Below are 21,625 nucleotides of genomic sequence, written 5' to 3'. Positions count from 1 at the left end.
CTGTTTCTTCCTGTTTCTGCTTTAACAGTTTATATGGTTGTAGGAATTTACCTGTTTCTTCCAAGTTGTTCAATTTGTTCACATATTAGAATTTATCATATTCTCTTATAATTGTTTTTGTTGTTGTTGGTGGTGGTGGTGGGTTTTTTGTTTGTTTCTATATCATTTATTTCATTTATTTCTGTTCTAATATTTATTATTTCCATTGTTCTGCTGGATTTAGGCTTAATTTCTTATTCTTTATGTAGCTCCTTTAGATGTAATATTATGTTGTTTATTTGAGATTGTTCTTGCTTTTTGAGACAGGCCTCTACTGCTATATACTTCCCCTTATGGACCACTTTTCCTGCATCACAAAGTTTTTAGAGCATTGTGGTTTCATTTTCATTTGTTTCCATATATGTTTAAACAAAACTCTTCTTTGATATCCTGGTGGTCTTTTCATTCTTTAGTAGCATGTTATTTAACCTTCATGTATTTGTGACCTTTCCAAATTTTTTCTCGTGCTGACTTCAAGTATCATAGAACTGTGATAAAAATATGTATAGCATTGTGTCAGTCTTTTTTCTACAGTTGGAGGCCTGATTTATGATCTGGTATGTGATCTATTCTGGAGAATGCCCCATGTGCCCTTGAAAAGAATGTATATTCTGCTGTTTTAGGATAAAATGTTCTCAATATATCTGTTAAGTCCATCTGGTCTAGTGTGTCAATAAAAGCCATCGTTTCCCTGTTGATTTTCTACTTAGATGATATTTCCATTGTTGTGAGTGGGCTGTTAAATTCTCCTTCTATTATTGTATTATTATCAATGATTCCTTCATGTTTGTTATTGTTTAATATATTTGGATATACCCAAGTTGGAGGCATAAATATTTATGATTGTTAGATCTTCTTGTTGGAGATTCCCCTTCTTCATCTCTTGTTACAGTTTTTGTTTAAAGTCTAGTTGTCACAGGGAGAAGTCAAGATGGTGGGGAAGTATTAGGCTGAGAAGACATCAGGTAGCAGGAGATCAGCTAGATAGCTTATCAAACCATTCCAAACACCTACCAATCCAACACGAGATCAAAGAGAAGGAGAGCAGAAATTCTAGAAATAGAAAATTGCCTACTTTCTGAAAGGTAGGGCTGGTGGAGAAGTGAATCCAAAGTGATGGGAAGATAGACTGTGAGGGGAGGGGCCGGCTCATGGCAAGTGGCAGAGCAATGGAGCAACAGAGCACACAATTAGAACTTTTAAAAGTCTGCTCCACTGAGGGACATTGCTCCAGAGGTTAAGCAGGGGTGAAGCCCACGTGGGGACAGTGTGTCCTCAGGTCCCATGGGGTCATGGGACTCTCTTATAGGGGCTCTCTGAATGAAACAGAGCTCACAGGTATTAGAGTGGGGAAGCCAGCTACAGAGATGGAGCTGAGGAGTGAGCTCTCAACTCGGGGTTACCTTAAATTGTGATCCATGGCTCAGGCCACTGCTCTGTGAACAGGGACCCCACAAGATCTGGAGAGACCCTCCCCCCAGAAGAGTTCAGGAATCTGTGGGGTTCAGAGACTCCAGGAGGGGCTGTGTGCCAGAGACAGAGACACTTGGTCACAGGCTGTGTGAGCTTAGAGCACAGCCAGAGGCCAGGGAGATGGGAGTGATTGAGCATTTTTCTCGGAGGGTGCACTGAAGAGTGGGGCTCTGAGATCTTGCCTCCTCTGGGCTGGAGATTGGGAGGTCACCATTTTCATTCCTGTCCTCCAGAACTCTATGGAAAGCCTTCAAGGAACAAAAGCTCCAGAAAGTGAACCTGAGAGGATTACTTAGCTTGGGTGGTGCAATTTTGCCTCGAGCAAAGACACTTGAGAATTACTACATAAGGACCCTCCCACAGAAGATCAGCAAGAAATCCAGCCAAGACCAAGTTCACTTACCAAGAAGAACAGCAGAATTCCAGAGGAGGAGAAAGCAAAGCATGGAATTCATGGCTTTCTCTCCATGATTCTTTAGTCTTGCAAAGTTAACTATTTTTTTTAATTTTATTATTTCTTCTGATAAAATTTTTCTTAACTTTTACCCTTTCCTCTCTTAATGTTTTTAGCTAGTTTATCTTAATAACTTTCATTAAAAAAACCTTTTTTGAACCTTCATTATTATAGTCATACTTTATCCTTCATTGTATCTAACTTTATGTTTTGTATACACATAGGGTTTTTTCTTCTAAAAAAATTTGGGGTACAATTTCTAATAGATCAAAATATACCTAAATCTAGCAGAGGGCTTTGTTCTTGTCTCCAGCCTGAGCAAATTCTCTCCAGTTTCTTTTTCTTTATTCTCCTAACCTATTATCTTATCAACTCCTATTTTAGAAATTAAAAAAAAATCATCTTTATACTCATATTCCATCCCTTCATTTACCCCTATATTTATTTTTCATTCTTTAAAATTTTGAGAGGTAGTTTCTTCTAAGAGAACAAAACACTCCCAAGATTAAGTGGGTGACCCTGTTCTATTCACCAGTATATACATATATATATATATATATAAAGAAAAAATGTAAAATAGAACATATATATGTGTGCATATATATACACACATATATACACACGTATATATATGTCATATATATACACATATATACACACATATATATACACGTATATATATATATGACATATATATACACGTATATATATATATGACATATATATACGTGTATATATTAAAAAATAAATATTAAATATATTAAAAAATTAAAAAAGAAAACAAATAAAAGAAAACAAATGTATATATATAAAGAAAAAATGTAAAATAGAACATATATATGTCATATATATACAAACACATATATACACGTATATATACGTGTATATATGTGTTTGTATATATATGACATATATATGTTCTATTTTACATTTTTCTTTATATATATATACATATGTTTTCTTTTATTTGTTTTCTTTTTTATCTTGTTTTCTTTTTTAATTTTTTTTCTGAACTTTTTACCCCCTTTCTTTCTCCCATGATTTTGGGTCTCTTCTGATTTAGTTAAAATCTTGGGGTCTTGGCCACACTTTTAGTATTTTATTCACTCCTTCATATATTCTTATCTGGATAAAATGACAAGGCGGAAAAACTCACCAAAAAAAGAAAAAAAAAAAAGAAGAAGAAGAACAAGTGGCAGTACCAAAGGCTAAGGACATAATCAATATGGACATTGGTAATATGTCAGCTCTAGAGTTCAGAATGATGATTCTCAAGGTGCTATCTGGGCTCAAAAAAGACATGGAAGATATTAGAGAAAACTGTCTGGAGAAATAAAAGCCCTTTCTAAAGAAATAAAAGAACTAAAATCTAATCAAGTTGAAATGAAAAGGTATTTTTTAATTTTTATTTATTTATCTATTTATTTATTTATATTTTGATTGAGCTGCAATAAAAAATGGAGGCTCTTACTGTTAGGATAAATGAGGTAGAAGAAAGAATAAGTGATATAGAAGACCAAATGACAGAGAATAAAGAAGTTGAGCAAAAGAGAGACAAGCAAATATTGGACCACAAGGGGAGAATTCGAGACATAAGTATACCATAAGATGAAACAATATTAGAATAATTGGGATTCCAGAAGAAGAAGAAAGAGAGATGGGAGCAGAAGGTATATAGGAGAGAATTATTGTAGAGAATCTCCCTAATATGGCAAAGGGAACAAGCATCAAAATCAAGGAGGTGCAGAGAACTCCACTCAAAATCAGTAAGAATAGGTCCACACCCCTTCATCTAATAGTAAAATTTACAAGTCTTGGCAACAAAAAGAAAATCCTGAAAGCAGCCCACGACAAGAAGTTTGTATCATACAATGGTAAAAAATATTAAATTGGCAGCAGACTTATCCACAGAGAACTGGTGGGCCAGAAAAAACTGTCATGATGTATTCAGAGCACTAAATGAGAAAAACATGCAATCAAGAATACCATATCCACCTAGGCTATCATTAAAAATAGAAGGAGAGATAAAAAGCTTCCAGGACAAACAAAAACTGAAAGAATTTGCAAACACCAAACCAGCTCTACAGGAAATATTGAAATGGGTCATCTAAGCAAAGAGAGACCCTAAAAGTAGTAGCTCAGAAAGGAACAGAGACAGTATACAGGAACAGTCACCTTACAGGCAATTTAATGGTGCTAAATTCATATTTCTCAATAGTTACCCTGAATTTAAATGGGCTAAATGCCTCAATCAAAAGACACAGGGTATCAGAATGGATTAAAAAAAAACCAAATCCATCAATATGTTGTCAACAAGAACCTCATTTTAGGCCAAAGACACCTCCAGATTTAAAGTGAGGGGGTGGAAAACAATTTACTATGCTAATGAACATCAAAAGAATGCTGGGGTGGCAAACCTTATATCAGATCATTAGAATTTAAACCAAAGACTATAATAAGAGATGACGAAGGACACTATATCATACCTAAAGTGTCTTCCCAACAAGAAGATCTAAAAATTTTAAATATCTATGCCCCTAACATGGGAAAGCCAACTATATAAACCAATTAATAACAAAATCAAAGAAACACATAGACAACAATACAATAATAGAAGGCAACTTTAACACTCCCCTCACTGAAATGCACAGATCATTGAAGCAAAAGATCAACAAGGAAATAAAGGCCTTAAATGACACACTGGAACAGATAGATATCACAGATATATTCAGAACATTCCATCCCAAAGAAACAGAATACACATTCTTCTCTAGTGAGCACAGAACATTCTTCAGAATAGATCACATCCTGGGTCATAAATTAGGTCTCAACCGGTATCAAAAGATTGGGATCATTCCCTGCATATTTTTAGACCACAATGCTCTGAAGCTGGAACTCAATCACAAGAAGAAATTTGGAAAGAACCCAAATACATGGAGACTAAACAGCATCCTTCTAAAGAATGAATGGGCCAACCAGGAAATTAAAGAGGAATTGAAAATACTCATGGAAACACATGATAATGAAAACACAATGGCTCAAAATCTGTGGGACACAGCAAGGGCATTCCTGAGAGGAAAATACACAGCAATACAAGCCTTTCTCAAGAAACAAGAAAGATCTCAAATACACAACCTAAACTTACACCTAAAAGAGCTAGAGAAAGAACAACTAAAGAAATCCTAAACCCAGCAGGAGGTGAGAAATAATAAAGATCCGAGCAGAAATCAATGAAATAGAAACAAACAAACAAAAAAAAGAACAAAACAACTAAACTAGGAGCTGGTTCTTTGAAATAATTAATAGGACTGATAAACCCCTGGGCGGACTTATCAAAAAGAAAAGAGAAAGGACCCAAATATACAAAATCATGAAGGAAAGATGAGAGATCACAACCCACACCAAAGAAATACAAACAATTATAAAAACATATTATGAGCAAGACAGTATGTTACTGGCACAGAAACAGATGCATAGATCAATGGAACAGAATATAGATCCCAGAAATAGACCCTCAACTTTATGGTCAACTAGTCTTTGGCAAAGCAGGAAAGAATGTCCAATGGGAAAAACACAGCCTCTTCAAAAAATGGTGTTGGGAAAATTGGACAGCCACATGTAGAAAAATGAAACTGGATTATTTCCTTATACCACACACAAAAACAGACTCAAAATGGATGAAGGAGCTCAATGTAAGAAAATAATACATCAAAATCCTTGAGGAGAACACAGGCAGCAACCTCTTCGACCTCAGCCACAGCATTTTCTTCCTGGGAACATTGCCAAAGGCAAGGGAAGCAAGGGCAAAAATGAACTATTGGCATTTCATCAAGATAAAATGCTTTTGCACAGCAAAGAAAACAGTTAACAAAATCAAAGGACAACTGACAGAATGTTAGAAGATATTTGCAAATGACATATCGGATAAAGGGCTAGTATCCAAAATCTATAAAGAACTTATCAAACTCAACACCCAAAGAATAAAGAATCCAATCAAGAAATGGGCAGAGTACATGAACAGACATTTCTGCAAAGAAGACATCCAGATGGCCAACAGACACATGAAAAAGTCTTCCACATCACTTGGCATCAGGGAAATACAAATCCAAATCACAATGAGAGGGGTGCCTTGGTGGCTCAGTGGGTTAAAGCCTCTTCCTTTGGCTCAGATCATTATCTCAGGGTCCTGGAATCAAATCCCGCTTTGGGTTCTCTGCTCAGTAGGGAGACTGCTTCCTCCTCCTCTCTCTCTGCATGCCTCTTTGCCTACTTGTGATCTCTGTTTGTCAAATAAATAAATAAAATCTTTAAAAAAAAAACCAAAATGAGACACCACCTCACACCAGTCAGAATGGCTTAAATTAACAAGTCAGTAATGACAGATGCTGGCGAGGATGTGGAGAAAGGGGAACCCTCCTACACTGTTGTTTGGAATGGAAGCTGGTAAAGGCACTCTGGTAAACAGTATGGAGGTTCCTCAAAAAGTTAAAAATAGAGCTACCTTATGACCCAGCAATTGCACTACTGGGTATTTAACCTTAAGATACAAATGTAGTGATCTGATGGGGCACGTGCACCTGAATGTTTATAGCAGCAATGTCCACAATAGCCAAACTATGGAAAGAACCTAGATGTCCATCAACAGATGAATGGATAAAGAAGATGCTATATATATATATATATATATATATATATATATATATATATATATTCCCTTTTCAAGTTACAAGTGTCTTTAGGTCTAAAATGAGTGTAGGCAGCATATATATGGGTCTTTTTTTTATCCATTCTGACATCCTATGTCTTTTGTTGGAGTGTTCAGTCCATTCACTTTCAGAGTCATTATTGATAGATATGTCTGTTGACATTTCATTACTTGTCACTTTTTTTTCTGTATATTTTCTGTGTTCATTTATTCTCTCGTCACTTGTGGTCTTTTCTCCCTCCACCCAAAGGGCCTCCTTTAATATTTCTTGCAGGGCTGATTTAGTGGTCACAGTCTCCTTTCTTTTTTATTTGTTTGGAAAACTCTTTATTTCTCCTTCTATTCTGAATGATAATATTGCTGTATAGAGTATTCTTGGCTACAGATTTTTTCCCAATTCTTCACAGTTTCTCTGGGGAGATCTGTAGCTTAGATGGGTCTTCCCTTTTAAGTTGGGTACTTCCACTGTCTTTCTGCCATTAGGACTTTTTTGTGTAACACTCTATTTTTATTACAGTGTGTTTTGGTATTGGCCTACGTTTGTTGATTTTAATGGGAGTCCTTTGTGCTTCTTGGATTTGGATGTCTGTCTCCTTCTCCAGAGTAGGAAAGTTTTCAGCTGTCATTTCCTCAAATAAATTTTCTATCCTCTTTCCTCTCACTTCTGGGGCTCTTATGATATAAATGTTATGTTTGATGACATCACTGATTATAAGTCTAATCTCATGTTCCAAAATTCTTCTTTCTCTCCTTTGTTTAGCTTCATCATTTTCCATTATTTTCTCTTCAGTATCATTCATTTTTCCTCTGCTTCTTCTATACTTGTGTTCATTACAGCCAGTCTATTTCAAATCTGTTATTATGTTTTTCATTTCTGACTGATTCTTTTTTTAACTCTTTTATCTCTACATTAAGGGCCTCTCTGAAGTCTTCTTTTCTCAAATCCAGTGATTATCCTTGAGGTTGTTCTAAGTTATCCATCAGGCATGTCACATATATACTTTGATTAGGTCTCTGGCCATGACCCTATCTTGTTTCATGTGGGATGAATTCCCCCATCTTGGCATTTTGTCTAAGTCACGATCTTCTCTGTGTTAGAAATTCTGTTGTGTTCTCTATTCCTGAGAGTAATAACCTTATAAAGAAGAGGTCATATAGTGTCCAGGGCTTGACACTCAGGAAGTGTCTCTGGTGTGTGTTGTGTACACTCTGCTGCTGTGTTTTGACTACTGTATTCTTCAGACAAGTCCTCTCCAAAGGCTTTTCTTGCCTGTATACGGCAGCATTTGGACCTTGGCCAGAATGTGGTGAGTTTTATCTAGGTGTGCACTGGTCTACTTGATAAATGAGACATGATGTTTCTTCCACTAGAATTGGAGCTTTACAAAAATATCTGTTTGGGAGATATAGTGTGGATGACTAACTCCACTGGGATTTAGTCAAGTTGGACCAAGAAAGGCAGTAATGGTAGAGTGCATATTTGTGGGACTTGGTATAAGCAGGTTAAGCAGTCAGTGTCAGTGCTGTGCATTGTGCAGACACTAGTGCAGGTGGTTCTGTGCTTATGTGGAACGTGGGGCAATGGCAACGGGCAGTTCCTTTCTCCCAGCAGGGGGGTTTCCTTGTTTGCTGCTTTCGGGAAATCACTTCCAGAAGAGCAAATAATCTCTGCTGTGCATCCAAGTCTTTTTTTGGATCACTGTTTTCATGCTGTCTGTTCCTGGGTTGTTTTCCTGCCTTCTCTCTTGGAGCATCTCAGTGATTTCCAGACTCTATTCCTTCCAAGTCTGCTAACTTTTAAAACTCCAAACATTAGGAACATGCTATGTGGGTGGGGCCCCACACTGGTCTTCTTGGAAAGCTCTTGCTGTGCTGGGACTGATGCAGGCTTATCCAAGGCAGAACAGTTGCACCAGAGCACAGGGGCCTGAAGCTTGGCACAAGCAGGCTAGGCAGTGTGTGTTGGACCAAGGTGCCCTTGACAGGTGGCTTCATGTCTATATGAAGGATAAAGGGAGAGCTATGGCATCCACTGACTCTTTTGTCCCCTAAAAGGCATCCTTGTCAATACCACCTCTCACAGACATGTTCCTGGAAGAGCAAACAATCTCCCCCCTGCATGCCTTAGGTGCCTGCTGACCTGTAAAACTCCAGTCTCCAAGCCCTGCTTGTTGCAAAAGCTCATGATAATCAGCCGCTCTCATTTTTCCAGCCAATGACTTTGGGGTGAATTCTCCTTTTGCACTACCTTGTGTGCTCTACTCTCATATGCCTCTCTCTGTGACAAGGGTTCCCTCCCCTCTGCAGAATGCATGATCTATATCTCCCCCAAACTGTATCTCTGTACTTCTTGCTTCTTCAGTGTGGTCTTTTCTCTCCCTCTATTTGTGGAATTTGTTCTGTCTATACTCAGGCTGATCTCTTAGGTATTCATAATGATCCAATAATTAGCTAGTTTTGTTCAAGGGACAAGAGGGGCCTTGGGTCCTCCTACTATGCTACCATCTTAGCTGTCCTCTTAGGTACCCTTTGTTATACTTTTCTGGCACAATTTAAAAGCTCCCATTAACACAAAAGACACTTCATTGCAATTACAGGTTTACTTGTCTCTCTATCATAATAACCTATTATAAAGTAAGAACATGTATTATTTCCAACTACATTCATAACTTCTAAAATTATCTCTTTACCAACTAGGCTTCCAGTAAGCATTTATTCAATGAATAAATGGGTGGAAGACAGTGCGGTCAAGAACATGTCCACCCTACATTTTAGTATTAAGAACTTAGTAAATGACCAGGTTTAAAATTTAATCTATAATAAGAAGATAAATAATCTTATCAATGACTGAGGTTAAGGATTAGTTTGTGGTCTGGGACAGGTCACTTTCTAGCCATGATTAGAAACTCAGACTATAGCCAAATTAACTTCAGATCTAGAGAAGGTTAGATGCTCAGTCTGTATCCAGGCTTAAGTTTAGTACAAGGATCCATGTGTGACCAGTATTAAGGGTGTCTGTTCAAACTAAAGACCTAAGATATGTACCCCGTTCTGAGATCAAAAATGAATACCTCATAGAGATAAATTAATGGTGTGTGTCCTGGTTAATATTCTTATTTAAGTTCTCAAAGAGCAATTTAAAAAAAAGATCAAAGCAAGGGCCTGAAGCAGAGGTGCTACACAACCTTTGTCTCTTCAACTATGTGTTCCCACTCACCAGGTGCAGCAGCCAGTGGCCATCCAGTGCTAGATTCTAGCACTCCATGGGCATGAACAGAGTAGGGGCGGCTGGCATTATTCTTGAACACCACAATTAAGATATCACCAACCTCTCCTTTGAGAAGTGGACCTAATATATGCAAAAGAAGAGAAAGTCGCATTAGTGGAGTAGTGGAACAGGGATACTAAAGGCATTGAAGAAAAGATTGAAGATATACATAGGGGCTCCCTAGAATTAGGAGTTTCAGTCATTAGAATTAAAATCATAACTGGTTCATTTTTTTTTTTAGTTCAGAAGCCCTTACACAGACAATGGCACCTACAGGATGAGGGTATTTCAACAAGAAGACTGTGCCTCCAATTATCCCTATTTTCCCAGACCAAATCTCTATCTATTATCTATTATATATTTTCTATTATCTATCATCTATCTATCTATCTATCTATCTATCTATCATCTTTATCTATCGATTATATATTTTCTATTATCTATCATCTATCTATCTATCTATCATCTTTATCTATCGATCATCATCATTATCTATCTATCATCTATGTAATTTCATAAGGATCTAGATAATTAGGAATCTATGGAATCACTATCAGTAAGGACTAAGATTTTGGCACAGAGTAAAACAAACAAACAAACAAACAAAAAACCGATGGGTCCCTTTAAGGACCAATAGCTTTCTTCTATGTGAGGAGAAGAATGAGGAAACTAACTGGCCCTTAATCAATAATTAGACTGGGGTGCAAGGATAATACTGATTCCCTGTACAACATTTTTCTTACTCTTTGTTGTTCTTAACTTCCTCTGCCTTTAGTATTTTTAAAACATCTATAACTGTCAGAGATCCCTAGGGATATTCCTGGAAAAATATGGCTCATGTTGCAGTAGAATTCATAAATCTGGGGAGCCTGGGTGGCTCAGTGGGTGTAAGCCTCTGCCTTCGGCTCAGATCATGATCTCAGGGTCCTGGGATCGAGCCCTGCATCAGGCTCTCTGCTCAGTGGGGAGCCTGCTTCCCTCTCTCTCTCTCTCTTTCTCTCTCTCTGCTTGCTTCTCTGCCTGCTTGTGATCTCTGTCAAAATAATAAAATCTTTTTAAAAAAGTATTCATAAATCTCTCCACTTTGATTGCTTATTTTTATGGCTGATTTTAAAATTATGACTACTGTTCCATTTACCATAAGGAGAAACTAACAGAAAGAAATAAAGAGGCCTTCCTGAAATGATGTAGCCATCCTAGGAGCATCATAAACCTCTAGATTCTAGGAGGAACTCACTTACCTAATATTCCCAAGTGTTCTTCTGATCCAGTCCGTGGCCGAGGGATCTTGAATGTACCATCAGTGTATTCTCTGAATACAGCTTTCTTGTATCTGGAACCCAGGAGCCCATTCTGGTTACTCAGAAAGATGTGGCCATAACTAGAGGAATCCAAAGAGTGGTATCAACACCTGGCCTTGACCCCTCATTTTCAGGTATAAGAAAGCTAAGTCAGACCCAACATCATACCAGAGACAGAAGAAAGAGAAGACATATTCTTTCTAATGTCAGATTTCCCATATTGGCTGTATAACTGCAATAAAGATTCTATATCTAAATACCTGTCTATGTTTCCTTGTTTATCATAATCTAGATTATAATTTGTAATATAATTACTATGACAAGAACAATGGAAAAAGAATCAGAAGCTCTGGGTTTTAGCTCTCGTCTCCGTTGGATGTCTCAGTTGAAATTATTTTGACAAATAGACAAGTTACAGGGTGGAAGGAGAGCACTAACTGCTGCTACTGCTGGAGATCAAGGAATAGGAAGAGTTAAGGAGTAAATGGAATTTTACAGAATCCCCCTTAAGCAATGCTTTCCTGTTTACAAAGAACCGTATTTTTTTAAATAATTTAAAATTTCCAGTAGAATAATGAGGTAGGTAGAAGTAGAATCAGTAGTCCAGAAGTGACAGAACTTATCTTCATTGATACTGTCAGACATAAAGGAGCTAGAACTTGGATACAACTCTGTTGCTTCTTCCATATTTCCTTCTAATCAAGTTCTTTCACTTTATTTATTTATTTAAAATTATTTAAATTCAATTACCCAACATATATTACATCCTTAGTTTCAGAGGCAGAGTTCAATAATTCATCATATACCACATCACTTTAAAGAGTGAGCAAACTAAGTCCCAGGTAAGAAAATTCACTTTCTGTAGGTTTCAGAACAAGTTAACAAGATTTTATTTGTTTATTTATTTTATCCTATTTTGTTAATATGTAATGTATTATTTGCTTCAGAGGGTACAGGTCTGTGAATCATCAGACTTACACAATTCACAGCACTCACCACAGCACATACCCTCCCCAATTCCACAACCCAACCACCCTATCCCTCCCTCCCCAGCCCCCAGCAATCTTTAGTTTGTTTCCTGAGATTAAGAGTCTCTTATGTTTCTTTCCACAGTTTGGCGACCATGGCCGTTGCTGCTATAAACATTGGGGTACAGATGGCCCTTCTTTTCACTACATCTGTATCTTTGGGGTAAATACCCAGTAGTGCAATTGCAGGGTCATAGGGAAGCTCTATTTTTAATTTCTTGAGGAATCTCCACACTGTTCTCCAAAGCAGCTGCACAAAGTTGCATTCCCACCAACAGTGGAAGAGGGTTCCCCGTTCCCCACATAGTCTTCAACACATGTTGTTTCCTGTCTTGCTAATTTTGGCCATTCTAACTGGTGTAAGGTGGTATCTCAATGTGGTTTTAATTTGAATCTCCCTGATGGCTAGTGATGATGAACATTTTTTCATGTGTCTGATATCCATTTGTATGTCTTCATTGGAGAAGTGTCTATTCATATCTTCCACCCATTTTTTGATATGATTATCTGTTTTGTGTGTGCTGAGTTTGAGGAGTTCTTTACAGATACTGGATATCAACCTTTTGTCTGTGCTGTCATTTGCAAATATCTTCTCCCATTCCGTGGGTTGCCTTTTTGTTTTGTTGACTGTTTCCTTTGCTGTGCAGAAGCTTTTGATCTTGGTGAAGTCCCAAAAGTTCATTTTCACTTTTGTTTCCTTTGCCTTTGGAGACATATCTTGAAAGAGGTTGCTGTGGATGATATCGAAGAGGTTACTGCTTATGTTCTCCTCTAGGATTCTGATGGATTCCTGTCTCACATTGAGGTCTTTTATCCATTTCGAGTTTATCTTTGTGTACAGTGTAAGAGAATGGTCGAGTTTCATTCTTCTACATATCGCTGTCCAGTTTTCCCAGCACCATTTATTGAAGAGACTGTCTTTTTTCCATTGAATATTTTTTCCTGTTTTGTTGAAGATTATTTGACCATAGAGTTGAGGGTCCATATCTGGGCTCTCCACTCTGTTGCACTGGTCAATGTGTCTGTTCTTATGCCAGTACCATGCTGTCTTGGTGATCACAGCTTTGTAGTAAATCTTGAAATCAGGTAACGTGATGCCACCAGTTTTGTTTTTGTTTTTCAACATTTCCTTAGCAATTCAGGGTCTCTTCTGATTCCATACAAATTTTTAAGATTATTTGCTCCAGCTTTTTGAAAAATACTGGTGGAGTTTTGATCGGAATGACATTAAAAGTATAGATTGCTCTAGGCAGTATAGACATTTTAACAATGTTTATTCAAGATGCCCTTCTACGGATGAATGGATAAGGAAGATGTGGTACATATACACGATGGAGTATTATGCCTCCATCAGAAAGGATGAATACCCAAATTTTGTAGCAACATGGATGGGAATGGAAGAGATTATACTGAGTGAAATAAGTCAAGCAGAGAGAGTCAAGTATCATATGGTTTCACTTATTTGTGGAGCATAACACATGACATGGAGGATATTGGGAGATGGAGAAGAGAAGGGAGTTGAGGGAAATTGGAAGGGGAGGTGAACCATGAGAGACTATGGACTCTGAAAAAGAACCTGAGGGTTTTGAAGGGGCAGGGGGTGGGAGGTTGGGGGAACCAGGTGGTGGGTAATAGGGAGGGCACGTATTGCATGGAGCACTGGGTGTTGTGCAAAAACAGTAAATACTGTTACACTGAAAAAATAAATAATTTTTTTTTAAAAAAGAGTCTCTTATGTTTTTTCTCCCTCCCAGGTCCCATCCTGTTTCACTTTTTTCCCCTCCCTTCCCCCGACTACCCCCAAGACTTTAGCAATCAACAATCAACAAAGAGGACAGGAATTGCTAAAGAGTTGTGAGGGCACCAAAAATAATTGTAGTGTAAATTGCTAAACTGTACTTCAGTTTCTGTTCTCCTTCCCTTCCTTTTTAGCAGTAGATTCACCTAGATTTTATCTGAGTTCATGACCACATAACCATGGATTACAGATTACATTTTCCAGGCTTTATTCTTTAGTGCAGTTGACATACAAAGTTGTATTAGCTTCATGTGTACAACACAATGATTGGATAGATGTATACATTAGTGCCATATTCACAACTATAGCTACCATTTGCCCCAGTACATCTGCATTACAAAATCATTGGCTATATACCTTATGCTATGCCTTTATTCCGTGGCTTATTTATTGCATTACTGGAAGCTTGTATATCCCAGTCCATTTCATTTATTTTTCCCAACCCTCCAACCTCTCCAAGTTCCAGACTTTCTTGCAGCTAGGTATGGCCACATTAGTAAGTTCAGAATAATGGTTTATGAAAGAAAGTGATGTATACAACTTTTAAGTCATTACCTTACAGATACTGCTGCTTACCCTAGACTGCTTTCACCCTTTTATGATTGCTGGGAATGACTATAAGTAACATAGGCATCTTAGGTTCAGAGATAAAAGAAAGTATTATGGGTGATTGGTTTACCTACTGGCCATGGGATGCTTATACTTATACTCTAAAGAAATAAATTTCTACTTAAACTACTCTATGTTGGAATTTTTCTGCTGTGAATCTTAGCTGTACCTTAGTGACATTTTGTCAAGTGACAGGTAAGATTGGGGTGTTCAGTCCTTTGAGTAAGACCTCTATAAAATTTAAATTCTCTTGTAAGTGTTATAAGCAACTAGAGGAAAATAGGAAAAGATCAAGAGCATGAAGGTATGGGTAAAGTCTTTTACTTCAGACCCCTCAGTACAGTAATATAGAAGAAGCACTGAGTTCCAGCTAATCAACATCTTAGTACCTGTTCCAGATTTGCTGGTATCTTATTATGTTACTTTAGATAACTGTTTCCTTTTCTCAGTACTTCAGTATCTACTTTATCTGTAAAATGGCCCAGAGTCTCTGAAAGTGTGACCTCTTATTTTCTGAAAACTTACCTTTCCTCCTCAGACTGATTGTGCCATTCCAGTTCCCAACTCCTGTCAGGGCAATAGTCCCACTCCACCTCTTCTGCCATGATATAGTAGATTCTTGCAGCCTGGTATCGTTGGTGATCATCAGCTTGATGGCCAGGACACTGGGAGACATTATAGACTGCTTTCATCCCTGATTCTCTATGTCTGCCTGCCTGGCAGTAAATTTCAAACATCCCTAAGGAAGAAACAGAGGGGAAAACCTCAATCTGTGTAGTCCTGTGTAGTCCCTGGGGGATTTTCTGCCTCTTTCTAGGCATACTGTAGATTGTGGGTAGTTTTATTAAAAATATGTCTTCTCTATGATCTTGCAATTGGACTAATGGGTATTTATTCCAAAGATACAGATGTAGTGAAAAGAACGGCCATCTGTACCCCAGTGTTCATAGCATCAATGGCCACAGTTGCCAAACTATCGAAAGAACCAAGATGCCCTTCAACGGACAAATGGATAAAGAAGATGTGGTCCATATATACTATGGAGTACTATGCCTCCATCAGAAAAGATGAATACCCAACTTTTGTATCAACATGGATGGGACTGGAAGAGATTATGCTGGGTGAAATAAGTCAAGCAGACAGAATCAATTATCATATGGTTTACTTATTTGTGGAGCATAAGGAATAAAATGGAGGACATGGGAAGATGGAGAGGAGAAGGGAGTTGAGGGAAATTGGAGTGGGAGTTGAGCCATGAGAGATTGTGGGCTCTGAGGAACTAACTGAAGGGGGTGGGAGGTTGGGTGAGCCTAGTGGTGGGTATTGTGGAGGGCACGTATTGCATGGAGCACTGGGTGTGGTGCATAAACAGTGAATTCTGGAGCACAGGAAAGAAATTAAAAAATAATTTAAAAAAGAGTGTGGGTAGTTTCAGATAATGTTCTTCTATGCTTTGGATAAAAGAATATTATAACTTAACTGAGAGCAGTGAGCACAGTGGTTAACACCTCTGGCTCCAATGCTGCACTCTTTAGGTTTAAAATTAAACTCTGCCACAAGGATGGCTTTCCCAGGGCTTTCCCAGGTTTATCACCAGAAGTTCCATATCCCTGTGGAAATTGCTCAGTTCTGAGCAAACTAGGATAGTTGGTGAACCAACTCTGACATTTGTTAGCTATTTAAACTTGAAGTAATTTTTAAGCCTCTGTATGTTTCAGTTCCCTCATGGTACAATGGGGATCAAATATTTTACATATCTCACTGGATTGTTTTAGAATGAAATCCAATAATATGTACATGTTGCTTAGCGTATTGCATACTAAAAGTTAATATATGAAGCTATCAGTAAGTAAATAAAACTATAATAATCATTATTCAAAAAAACTCTTTGACCCATCATCTCTTTTTTACCAAGTACCAAAGAGATAAAGGTGTGGTTAAATAGATTTAAAAACAAAAACATGATACGCTCTAGCTCCATCCACGTCGTCGCAAATGGCAAGATTTCATTTCTTTTGATGGCTGCATAGTATTCCATTGTGTATATATACCACATCTTCTTTATCCAGTCATCTGTTGATGGACATCTAGGTTCTTTCCATAGTCTGGCTATTGTAGACATTGCTGCTATAAACATTCGGGTACACGTGCCCCTTCAGATCACTATGTTTGTATCTTTAGGGTAAATACCCAGTAGTGCTAGAGCGTATCATGCTTAGTGAAATAAGTCAATCGGAGAAAGACAACTATCATATGATCTCCCTGATATGAGGACATGGAGAAGCAACATGGGGGGGGTAGGGGGATAGGAGAAGAATAAAAGAAACAAGATGGGATTGGGAGGTAGACAAACCATAAATGACTCTTAATCTCACAAAACAAACTGGGGGTTGCTGGGGGAAGGTGGGATTGGGAGAGGGGGAGCGGGCTATGGACATTGGGGAGGCGAGGCGAACCATAAGAGACTATGGACTCTGAAAAACAACCTGAGGGTTTTGAAGGGTCAGGGGTGGGAGGTTGGGGGAACAGGTGGTGGGTAATGGGGAGGGCACGTTTTGCATGGAGCACTGGGTGTTGTGCAAAAAGAATGAATACTGTTACGCTGAAAAAATAAATAAAATGGAAAAAAAATAAATAAAAACAAAAACAAAAACAAAACAAAACAAAAAACCTTCTTGACTACTGGGATGCTTATATCAGAGGGCTTCCCCCCACCAGGTGTGCCAATATGCATCGTTTATGTGCCACACACCGTGCTCCATGCAATATGTGCCCTCCTTAATACCCACCACCAGGCTCACCCATCCCCCAACCCCCTCCCCTTTAAAAACCTCTGTTTCTCAGAGTCAACAGTCTCTCATAGTTCGTCTCCCCCTCCTAATTCCTCCAATTCACTTTTCCTTTTCTTTTCCTACTGTCCACCATGTTATTCCCTATGTTCCACAAGCAAGTGAAACAATGTGATAATTGACTTTCTCTGCTTGATTTATTTCATTCAGCATAATCTTCTCCAGTCCCATCCATGTTGATGTAAAAGTTAGGCATTCATCCTTTCTGATGGCTGATACAATATTCTATTATATCAGAGGGCTTTGGAATGACTTTCCCTCAGTTTTTACAATAAAATATTTACAATAAAATATCTGTTTTAAAAATAAGAGTTGTAGAACTGCCTAGAACTGATATCAAGCCCCAGGTTTCTATTTCAAGGACATTAAGGCTCACAGAGTGTTGATCAGGAGAAGCTGACATTCTTAGAACATTTATTTTCATCATTCCTTCATTTGCTGCCCACTGCCTATCCCATCACTACAAATTTCTTTCCCCTGGTTTTTAAAGACCTCTATGATTTAGGTCCAAACTATGGCTCAGTCCCAAATTCAACCAGTGATCCAACTAAATTTGTTCCTGACTTCCCTTATCACATATCTCATTTCTATCTTGGAATTTTCACTCATGTTGTTGCTCCCTTTCTGAAATGTACCTGCCTATCCTTCCCACAAATATTTACAAGACCTCACTCATTCTCCAAGATCAAATTCGTGTTTCCTCTCTTCCACAAACCTCTCCATGGCTAGTCTGGCTCACACCAACCTCTGCATTCTTGGCCTCTTTACTCTTGACACACTTTACATCTAAACCACATGATTAAACACTAAGTGCTCCTTTCTTCACAAAACAGTCTTTTTCCACTAGTTTATAGATTTCTTGAAATAATCTACTCTTTTCTTTCCACAACTACTTCCATTCTTCTATTTATCCTACCTTCCACATCTATTCCATCAGTAAATCCTATTGGCTTTTCCTCCCAAACTATCCTTCCATTTTCACTCTCTCCCCTAGTCAAAACCACCATTGTCTCTCACATGGAAAGCTTCAACAGTATCCCAACATTCTACTCTGCTTCTTCCCCTTCTCTCTTTAACCATTCCTCACACAGGATTTGAGGCCCTCTTGAACAAATATGATCCAGAGCACATTGCTCCCTGCTTCAAATAATTCATTCATACTCAGAATGCAAACCAAGCACCTAACTATGGTCTGTAAGACACCACATAATATGAATCTTGCCAACCTATTTCATGTTAATCTCTTTCTTAGCTTACTACAATACAGCCCTACTAATCTTTCACTCTGACCCTTGAAAGGCCATGCTTGTTTCCACCTTTGGACATTTGCACTTGCTGGTCCCTCTGTTTTAAATATTCTTAGAAATCTTTATATCACTCCTTCCTCTTCATTATTTAGGTCTCAGTGTAAATATCACATTCTTTGAGAAGCCTTCCCTGAACATCTTCTCTAAAGTAATGCCCCTATCATTTTATCACAACACTATATTTTATTACCTTACTGTTATATATATATATATATATATATATATATATATATATATATATCACAATCTAAAATTATCTTATTGCTTTATGTATGTGCTTTGATGTTTATTGTGGATCTTCCCAGAGAGTAAGAATCATTCTGGTTTTTTTCATCCTTCTTCTCCAGCATTAACACATAGAAGGTATGCAATAAATATGCTTTGAGTGAATGCATGTGTGTGCAAATGAGTGGTGGCATATGTGGCCCAAAACTCAGAGCTCAGGGATTGGTGAGGAGAAGAAAGTCCAATGAACGCTGTAGGGGATGAGAGAAAAAAAAGAAGATATTCTGGGAAGTTATGAGCCCTTGGAATAGTTAGCACATCATCTAAATTTTCTCATATGAACATTATGATCCAAGCTGCTCTTTAAATACTCTTCTGTTTTTGGAATCTGAGTTTCCTCCTAACTCTTTGACAAATTCTTTTCTGTTTCCTTATTTTGGCTTCTCTTCTCCCTTTTACCTCCTAAATATTGATTTCTGATTTATGTTTTCTTTCCTATAACATCACATCTTGTGGACTTGAACTATGAGAACACTCAAAACCACTAGCCTGGAATTCTTCTCCAACCTTTACATTTCTACCCATAATTAGCAACTGGGAATGCCACACCACCTGACTTTACTAGGAAATTAAAACTTGACATGCCCTAAAATGAATACTTGCTACCCAAACCTTACTATCCTGCCCTGTTTCTGTACTTGCTCATTTGGTTAATGGTTGCCACTATATACATAGTATGCAAGCTGGAAAATTCAGGCATCTTTTTTCTTGCTCAGCTCCTTATCAAAGTTCCATAATTTCTTTCTCAAATATCCCTTAACTCTGCCCCTTATGCCCATCCTTATTTCTTCCACCCATTGGCAGGCTCTAATCAGCTCTTGAAATAGCCTTCTAGTTTTCCACCTCTTAAGACTTATTTCTCATTATTCCTTCACAACTTTTAGCATACCACCTTCAGTTGAGGGTCACTGAATAGTTACACAAAATAAGTTTGTGTAATTTCTTCAAGAATATGCTGATTCCAAGTCTGTCTATAAACTTCCTACTACCTATAATATTGCCCTCTTCTTTGGGCAGATGTTGCTTCCAAATCACTGCCTACAATAACACTTTCTTCACCACCCATCCCCTATCTGAGCCTGGTAACAGTTTACTCCCTCAAATGATCAGTTTGAGTGCCTGATTCTCTAGGAAAAAATTACTACACAAGTCAATCAGTTATAGTTTCGTGTGTGTTACTATAGCTCCTGGAAAGATCATATCATCTTCCTTTCACACTAACTGTGAGCTGCCTAATTCATCCTCACATCCTTAATATCTAGACCAGTAAGTATAAGAAAAAGAATATTTACTATGTTTTGTGAAAATGTTTTTGTAAAATAAAGGAAAAACAAAAAATAGGAATAAAAAGGAAGAAAAAACAGAGGAAGACAGAGGAGGAAAGAAAAGATACAGAGTGAAGCAAAAGAAAAAAAATAAAACAGGGGAAAGGGAAAGGGAAAAAATAAAAAAGAGAAATAGAGACAAAGAAAGAAATAAAGAGGGAAATAGAGAAAAGGAAAGCCAAAAGAGAGGAAAAAATCAAAGGAAGAAAGAAAAGGGGGAAAAGAAGAAAAGTGAGGGGAAGGAAGGAAAAGGGAAAGAGAGAAGAAGGAAGACTAGAAAGAAGATGGAAAACTGGAGGAAGAAAAGGAGAAAGAAGAAAGGACAAAAAAGTAAGATGGAGAAAAAATGGAAGGAAGGAAACAATGATCAGGAATAAGAAATGAGAGATAAAAAAGAGATAAGAAAAAAGAAAAGATTATGAGAGAGGAAGAGGAAAAATGAGAGAGGGGAGGAAAAAAGAACAGTGAAAGAAAAAAATTAAAAGGATGTGGGGGAAGAGGGGAATGATGAGTAAAGTAGCTCCAATGGTGAAAGAAAGGAAAAGTCTTTATCGATCTTGGATATCAACCCTTAGTCTGTAGGGTCATTTCTGAATACCTCCTTCCATTCTGTAGGTCACCTCTTTATTTTGTCGACTGTTTCCTTTGCTGTGGAGAAGATTTTGATCTTGACAAAGTCTCCAAAGTTCATTTCCACTTTTGTTTCCTTTGCCTTTGGAGATATGTCTTGAAAGAAGTTGCTATGGTCAATGTTGAAGAAGGTAGTGCCTATGTTTTCCCCCAGGATTTTGATGGATTCCTGCCTCATGTTGAGGTCATTCATCCATTTAGAATGTATCTTTGTGTATGGTGTAAGAAAATGGCGCAGTTTCACTCTTCTTTAAATAGCTGTCCAATTTTCCCAGCAACATTTATTGTCTTTTTTCCACTGGATATTTTTTATTGCTTTGTCAAAAATTATTTGAGCACAGAGTTGGCGGCCCATATCTAAGCTCTCTATGCTGTTCCATTGGTCTTTGTGTCTGTTTCCATGCCAATACCATGCTGCCTTGGTGATTACAGTTTGTAATAAAGCTTGAAATCAGGCAACGTGATGCCCCCAGCTCTGGTTTTTCTTTTTCAAATTTTCCTTGGTGATTTGGGGTCTTTTCACAATTGACACTACAAACAAAGGGCTGAAATCC

The 21,625-nt window shown here is 37.8% G+C and overlaps 1 protein-coding gene across 3 annotated transcripts in view; it reads right to left on the bottom strand.

Annotated features, from left to right (window-relative positions):
* HEPH (hephaestin) overlaps positions 1-21,625 on the bottom strand; it is a 137,150-nt gene that overhangs the window by 35,154 nt on the left and 80,371 nt on the right. For all 3 annotated transcript variants that reach the window (XM_045995747.1, XM_045995746.1, XM_045995744.1), the window contains 3 exons: positions 15,201-15,414; positions 11,181-11,320; positions 9,889-10,020 (listed from right to left, as the gene is read on the bottom strand). In XM_045995747.1, the coding sequence (XP_045851703.1) occupies positions 9,889-10,020; positions 11,181-11,320; positions 15,201-15,414 (486 nt within the window). The remainder of the gene's footprint in view (positions 1-9,888; positions 10,021-11,180; positions 11,321-15,200; positions 15,415-21,625) is intronic.

The sequence above is a fragment of the Meles meles genome, chromosome X (genome assembly GCF_922984935.1).
Source record: "Meles meles chromosome X, mMelMel3.1 paternal haplotype, whole genome shotgun sequence".
NCBI classification, from domain to species: Eukaryota; Metazoa; Chordata; class Mammalia; order Carnivora; family Mustelidae; genus Meles; species Meles meles.
This window is presented reverse-complemented; position numbering and strand designations above follow the sequence as displayed.